The sequence below is a fragment of the Gymnoscopelus braueri genome (genome assembly GCF_963280865.1).
Source record: "Gymnoscopelus braueri genome assembly, chromosome: 7".
NCBI lineage: Eukaryota > Metazoa > Chordata > Actinopteri > Myctophiformes > Myctophidae > Gymnoscopelus > Gymnoscopelus braueri.
The window spans coordinates 9946565-9954923 of NC_137608.1; the positions used below are offsets into that span (position 1 = coordinate 9946565).

The window sequence follows — 8359 nt, forward strand, 5'->3', positions numbered from 1 at the left end:
AAAGATTTGCACAAATTATTATATTATTATAATAATAGCAGATCTACAAGCTCATAGCGCGACACTCGGTGCCGCGCTATGAGCTTGTATATCTGCTATTTTTGAATAGCCAAATACATCTTAAAATCACACAGATGCGTTCCCGGTCATAATGGGTTAAGTGCTTAAACGTCTGGGGTCGTGTTAATTAATGTCTACTGCAGGTTTTTGTGTGCAACACCACCAGACAGTTTTTAAGTGGCTTGATTTAATATCTAGACATTTGATATGCGTTTTATCAGACATGTCCCCTTCCTATACAGGCCATATTAATCAATTTTAACCGTGTTAGATTCACTGACAATACGTATACAGTACATCCTAGGTTCATGGTGACTCATGTTGTCCTTCTAATGCGTGAGGGGGCCATGTTGAAAATTGGGGGGGAAAAAAGAAATAATAAATAAATAGATACAATGAAAAAGGTAATTGAAAAAACACAGCCCCTTCACGCATTAGATTAGGACAATATCAGTCGCCAAAAGCAGGAACGTGTGTTGTAAATTAATCTAGCATGGTTCAAATGGAGTTTGAACACATTGTAACCGTTACATCTGCCAATATCTTCAAAACGTGTGCATGAGTAAATTTTAGTAGCCTACTTTTACTTAGATTAGGTACTTTAAGCACATGTTTATACCAATACATTAATTTGTACCCTTTACTCAAGTAAAATTTAGAATGCAGAACTATTACACACACACACACACACACACACACACACACACACACACACACACACACACACACACACACACACACACACACACACACACACACACACACACACACACACACACACACACACACACACACACACACGAGATACATATATATCTGGGACCCCATTCTCAGTGTAAATTTTACTCTTCAGAGTGTACAAATGGAACCCAAAAGAGAAATAAGAAGTTTGCCCGGGCCTCAAACTACTGTAAATAGCAGATCTACAAGCTTGTAGATTGTTATTTTCACTACATATTAAGCGTTCTTTTATGTATTTAAGATTTTTTTTTTTTAATCTATTAAATACTTTTGAAAAATGTTGTAGTTTAATTGATTAAAAGTTGTGACTTTTTTTGTTTAAACGTTAAGTATTTTGAATAATATATATATATATATATATATATATATATATATATATATATATATATATATATATATATATATATATATATATATATATATATATATTATTATTTTTTTTTGTGAATGTAGGAAACGAAAAGAATATGATATTTACTTGCGACACATAACAATAGTTCCGATTAATGAAACAGTTGGTATCAACACCGGGGGAAGTTCTTCTCCTATATACCAGGTGTAAAGTCCTAGCCTTGGTGCTGCTGTGCTCTGCTGCGTCCTACCAGGTGGTCCTGACCCACGAGGAGCTGTATGACGAGGAGCTGTGTAAGCTGGGAGGCTGCGAGTTCCCTCTCATCAACTACGAGAAGCACAACGGCAGGCCCTACCGCTACTACTACGCCTGTGGCTTCGGACACGTCTTCAGCGACTCCCTGCTCAAGATGGACACCCACACCAAAGAGATTAAGGTCCGCTTAACCCTTTAAGACCGGGAACACATCTGTGTGTCATTTTTAAGATTTCTTTGGGCTATTCAAAAATAGCAGATCTACAAGCTCATAGCACGGCACTATGAACTTGTAGATCTGCTATTTTAGAAAAATAGTGAACACTTTTCCAAATCTTTGAATAATATTCAAAGATTTGCAAAAGTGTTCACTATTTTTCAAAATATATATATTATATATATTTTAAAGTGACCGTTTGTAACTCAAATCCGCGGCCAAATGCATATCATTTTGGGGGTCCTTGACATGAAAAGGTTTGAGAACCTCTGATTAGCAACAAAAGTGTTTTCTAAAAACTGTTAAGATTTAGAAGACATTTTGTAGAATCCCCAGAAGCAAAGATTTGAGTTTGAAATGTTTGCTTTAAAAAACATGTATATGTTACAGGGAAATTGGCATTCCAGGGAAATTGAAAAAGGAGCGCTTGTTTTTACCACCCACCCAGGAAATTCTGTATAACCAACACTAGAGGGCAATGAATGCACACTGAATCCACACGCATGCGTGTGCGTGTGCATGTGTGCATGCGCACACATGCACACGCACACACGCACACATGTGTGTCGTCGTGGACACTGGATAGTAACCATAGACTGTAACCCATGATCTATTCTCCTCCTATCGGTTCACAACTCGGACGGCGCTGATTCGCCTAGCAGACCTTCGGCCGGTCGGCGCGGGACTCGCGCCTGTAGGCGCGAGGGCGCGCCTCCTCGGCCTCAAGCTCTGCTGAGTCGGCGCGCCTCCGTCATGGACAATAACTATTATCACGTGTGCGTGTGAACGTGTGTTCAGCGTTCCCCTAGCGTAGCTTCCTGGTTGCTATGTCAACAAAAGCCAGGTTGGCCTCGCATCAAAGCCCCGCCTCGCACCTCCTCCTCCTCCTCGCGCCGCCTCGTATAAAGCCCCGCCTCACGCCTCCTACTCCTCGCGTAAAAAACTCTGTCTCGAAAATCCCCGCCTCGCGCCGAAGCCCCGTGCCTAAAAGCGAGTGCTCCTCTTTCAATTTCCCTGGAATGCCAATTTCCCTGTGACATATATATTCAAAGATTTCCACATGTTCACGATTATGTGGTAGATCTGCGAAATAGCAGATCTACAAGCTCATAGCGCGGCACTATGAGCTTGTAGATCTGCTATTTTTGAATAGCCAAATAAATAAATAAATTACACAGATGCATTCCCGGTCTTAATGGGTTAAGGTCCGCAACACACCAAAGAGATTAAAGGGATAGTTCACTCAATTAAAAAAAAAATCTATCGATTAGTCACCCCATGGAGACTTGAAAATATGGATATTTTTTGTTTTGTTTTTGTCGCATTCCTAAGCTAATAATTTGACGACCAGCGAACCGGTAGGCAGCGGTTCCGGTAGGAGACACAAAGGAGGCTCTTTGTATCTCCTACCGGAACCATACCTGACGCCAGATGGAAGAAGCTCGCGTCACATTTGTTTCACAGACTATACTTCCATCTGGGACCTCGGTGGCACAATCCATGAAGGGGCGGTCCCTTTTTTTCAAGCTACTTGACAGGTGATTGGATGGGACCGTCTGTCTATCACCGTCTTATCAACCAATCATATTGACGTGTCTACATGACGTATAGTTTAAGGTCCGTAACACACCAAAGCAGCATCATGTGGGATAAACTATATGATATATGCCCATAAACTATATGCCCATTGCCCGTGTATTAGAACTGGGCAAAATATATCGTTGCTGTCGGGCAGAAACCTCTTATCTCCATATTCAAATTTGTTGTGTTCTTTGGTAAATTAATGCCCTGTTTGATAATACTACAGCGTCACACAAAAAGTATAAAAAGTAGAAGATCTGAAATCTCGACTTGTACTCCACTACATCTCTGAGGTAGCCTACTCCATTGCAATTATTTGACTTACTAGTTACTTTTAGTTATTAATACAAATCATACATTAACCACTTAAGCCATATTTTATATTCTACAAGCTCAGGCAACAGGTTTTTCTCTAAGACCAGACCTTGGAGAAACAATATGACAATATATATATACTGTATATATATATATATATATATATATATATATATATATATATATATATTGGGGTATTGCTACTTTTACTTAGAGGGGTATTTCACACGTATGTTTTTTTCCCCCCGTCTAATCTAGTTTATAAATTGCTCGATGAAATTATATAAACCCATTGTAACTTCAAAACTCCATTTTAACCATGTTAAACTCATATAAAACACACGTCCTTTGTTCTGGTGACTGATATTGTGTTTTTAATGTGTGAGGGGGGTCGTGTTTTTTCAATTACCTTTTCATTTATTCATCTCTTTTGAAAATGAAATAAATGAATGAAAAAAGTAATTGAAAAAACATGTCCGCCTCACGCATTAAAAGAACAATATCAGTCATCAGAACAAAGGATGTGTGTTTTCAATGTGTCTAACATGGTTAAAATGGAGTTTGTAGTTATAAATGGGGTTAGGAAGGGGACGTGCCTGATAAAATGAACATATAACTCTCTAAATATGGAATCAAGCAAATAAAAAAACTGCCTGGGGTGCACACACAAAAGCCAGACGTTAAAATGATCCCAGAAGTGAAATACCCCCAAATGTGAGAACTTGTTTCACAACCCCATTGCAGTGTTGAATTCGTCAACTAAAACTATGACAAAAATCTTCGTTTACTACTTTTTTCACTAAATAAAAAACATGCTATGGTGACTAAAACTAAGACTAAATATATTGACAATTTCATCAACAAATAAAAACTAGACTAAAATGTTAGTGAGGGATCTAGTGGAGAAGAGATCCAGTAGAACTAAAACAAGTAGTTTTATGCTTGGTTGCACTAGGGTGTTATGCTCTGAAAATAGCAGATCTATAAGCTCTACAAGCTGCGACGCGTTGTGAGCTTGTAGATCTGCTATTTTCAGCATGCAACCAAGTGTAAAATCAGCCATTACGACGCCATCAAGGCACCGCCAAAATACATTTTAGTCGACTAAATCAACTGTAGATTTAGTCGACTAAAACTAGACCTAAAGTAAAACATTTCAGGTGACTATAATATGACAAAAACTAAATGGAATTGTATTCAAAAGACTATGACTAAAACTAAATCAAAATTTGCTGTCAAAATCAACACTGCCCCATTGTCTCCCATGTCCAGTACTGGAAATACCCGGGACTCTACCCCTCCGAGCCGGTGTTTGTGGCAGCGCCCAACGCCACCGAGGAGGACGACGGCGTGATCATGTCTGTCATCATCACACCCAGACAGGTCAGTAAAACAACAATAAGCACTGCATTACGTAATGATATGACGTTAATGAGTAACAGAGTAATAAAATGCCTTGCTTTTACAAAAATAGGTATTCAATGTTATTATAGTTTATGATAAGAAACGCATTACTTTCCAAATATTTTTTCCTATCAATTACTCATCCCACGAAGCATTGAATTCATGTTCACGAGTTGTTGTTGTTCTTTTTTTTCCTGATCCAATAATTAATTAATTGAAGTAAATGCGAGGCCAAGGCAAAACTGTATAAAATAAATAGGTATAAACTCTCAACAACTCTCAGTGTAATCACTGGGATGCCTATACTAATGTTGTGTTTATTATAAGTGATCGTTTTAAATATAATATTGCTCTTGTTAACCCTTTAAGACGCATACCGTTACTTGTTAACCCGGGAACGCATACTGTGTCATTTTAGATTTTTAGCCAAAAACATTATTTTATACTTTGGGATATTCAAAAATAACAGATATACAAGCTCATACATACCGCGTTACGAGCTTGTAGATCTGCTATCTTGAACATTTTGTGCAAATCTTGGAATACATACATTTTTAACTCAAATCTTTGCTTCTGGGGACTGGGGGTCCCTGGAACAAAATATTTGACAAATGTTGGCTTTAAAAAACATATATTCAAATATTTGCACATATTTTCAAGATTTTTCAAAAATAGCAAATCTACAAGCTCATAGCGCGGTCGCTATGAGCTTGTATATCTGCTATTTTTGAATACCCAAAGAGATCTAAAATGACACAGATACTTTCCCGGTCTAGATGGGTTAAGATAGGCCTCCTATTTTATTTCAATTAATTAAATATTGGATCAGGAATGCAACACCCTTCTTATTTTAATGCATTATGTTAATATTATTCCTCCTTCTTAATCTTTTGCTCTTCATCTGAAGGTGTTATAGTGAAAGTAACACAAATGTAAGAATGCCAAGAAAAATTTATGATTTGGCACCACCTTGGTTGGCAAGAACTTTACCCCTGTGCAAGCCAAAAGTGTATTAATTAAAATTAATAAACAAAAATCACATAGCTGTCGGAAAGAAACCTTGTATCTCCATATTCAATAATTATATGTTAAAAAAAATCATGAATTAATGCATGATGATATCGCACAAAAGTAACAAAAATAGCGTATCTTCAAGCTTACAACAGAATGGATCATGAGCTTGTACATTGTGCTGTTTTAGCTTCGTCTTTAAATGTAAATGAATAATTGTGAAGTTTTTAAGTAGTCGGTGAGGCTTATTGTCGGTATCAGCCAGAGCACGTTAAAGGTTAAAATGTAATTTAGATAGCATGTTATGTAGACAGATGCCAGGTCATTTGTTGACCTGGCATCCTATAGTGTGTATAGTTTCAATGTATAGACTATAGATTTTTCAATATTATAAGGCTTAGACTGATGCTAGGTTATTGGTTTACCTATGGTTATTTCTATGCATTTGATGTATTACCTTGTGTTTACGTTGCTTACTGTAAATCGCTCCGGATTAAGAGAGCCTAAATTGTAAATTGAAAATTGTAAGTGGTTAAACACATTTTGATGGGCACCGCCTGGAACCCCATCAAGGACCACTGGGGGTCCCCGCACCCCACTCTGCGAACCGCTGATATATACTTTATTATTACACTTTGCCAAAGGACAGGGCAACGAGATACATCTGACTCAAGACACGATCATCTGCAGGAGAATGTGTGCATGAAAGTCACTGGCATAATAAAATATGCATAAAGAAAGAGGACAACAAATAGCTGGGCGGTGTGCAGCACCCATCATTAGCACGACAAGGGAGCTGATATTGCTACTTTTACTAAAAGCAGCACTATGTCACTTTCCTCTTCTACCCCCCGGGATTTGAATACGGTTTCCTGTGCAAGTGCTGACATTTTGAGCCAATAGAGCCTGCCTGCTTGCTCAGGGGATACATTGAATCTTGACCATCAGGTCAAAATTTGTGTCAGTTGATGATCCTGTGTCTGGGGCAGTGGTTCTCAAAGTGGGGTCCGGGGACCCCCAGGGGTACTTGAGGTGGTCCCAGGGGGTCCCCAGCTAAATGATGGATAGGAACCAAATGGACCCTTATGGGTCTGTAACTCTGAGAGTGTACAAATGAAACCAAATGGACCTGTTAGGGTCCATTTGGTTCCATTTGTACACTCTCAGAGTTATATTAACATTGATTTTACAATATGAATTGGGGTCCCAGAGATACAAATGCCATTAAATGGGGGTCTGTAGCCTAATGCATGTCAAACTGGGGGTCTTTGAAATTAAAATGGTTGAGAATCACTGCTAGAGCCATAAAAAATGATCTTCTCTTATGGGGGTCCCTGGCATATATTTTCAAATGGGGGTCCGCGGGCTAGTAAGGGTCAATTTGGGGGTCCTTGACATGAAAAAGTTTGAGAACCACTGGTGTAGGGAGACATGACTTTTGCCACGATCTAAATGTCCAATGCCCAATTTGTCCAATCTGTGTGGTAGAGTATGTTAGTAGGCTACAATGTAACATAATACAATTGGGGTGGTTGTATTTGGTCTCCCTGGTCTTCTATTGAGACATTCAGATCCCTGTGTCTTATAGGTTGGACACAATAACCTTTGACACAGTCCTGTTTATGGTTGGACAAAACATTTGCCAAATGTAACCACTTGAACCCTAGCATCCCGGGGAACATTAGCCAAAAAATAGCAGATCTACAAGCTCACAACGCCTCGTGCTGCGAGGCGTTGTGGATCGTCTATTTTCGGAAAAAAGAGGTTTGGTGTAGAGGGGGGAAAAAAAGAGCAGACCAAGTATTGGGGGTTTAAGTGGTCTGAAAATATTCTGGCTAATGTTCCTCCCAGAATATGGACGCTCGGTTTCAAGTGATTAAATGTGTATGTTTTTTTTGTGTTTCTGTCTGTATAGAACAACAGCTCCTTCCTGCTGGTTCTGGATGCAAAGACCTTCACAGAGCTGGGCAGAGCCGAGGTGCCCGTCAACATACCCTACGGAACGCACGGCGTGTTCAACGACGCGGCCTAGAGAGCCCAGGCGCCCGTCAACTAGCCTAGGATCCAACCTGTTTGATACGTTCAGCGTTTTTTTTTTTTCTCACTTCGCTTCACAGCAGTGTTGATTTCGTCGACTAAAACTATGATGAAAAATGTTAGTCGACTACCCTTTATCACTGACCAAAAATACATAAAAACTAAACAAAAACTAAGCTACGATGACTAAAAGACCAATTTCATCAATAAATAAAAACTAGACTAAAATGTTAGTGAGGGACTAGTGGAGAAGAGATCCAGTAGAACTAAAACTATTCATTTTATGTTTGGTTGCACTCGGGTGTTGCGCTCTGAAAATAGCTGATCTACAGGCCCACAACGTGTCGCGGGCCTGTAGATCAGCTATTTTCAGCATGCAACCAAGT

At 39.0% G+C, this 8359-nt stretch overlaps 1 protein-coding gene across 1 annotated transcript in view; it reads left to right on the top strand.

Moving 5' to 3' along the window:
• The window catches only part of bco2l (beta-carotene 15, 15-dioxygenase 2, like), a gene marked incomplete at both ends in the record, with an annotated part of 57190 nt that extends 49222 nt beyond the window's left edge, over positions 1 to 7968 (top strand). The window contains 3 exons of the mRNA XM_080433466.1: positions 1407 to 1589; positions 4794 to 4904; positions 7852 to 7968. Coding sequence (XP_080289592.1) covers positions 1407 to 1589; positions 4794 to 4904; positions 7852 to 7968 — 411 coding nt within the window. The remainder of the gene's footprint in view (positions 1 to 1406; positions 1590 to 4793; positions 4905 to 7851) is intronic.
• Positions 7969 to 8359: the final 391 nt, after the last annotated feature.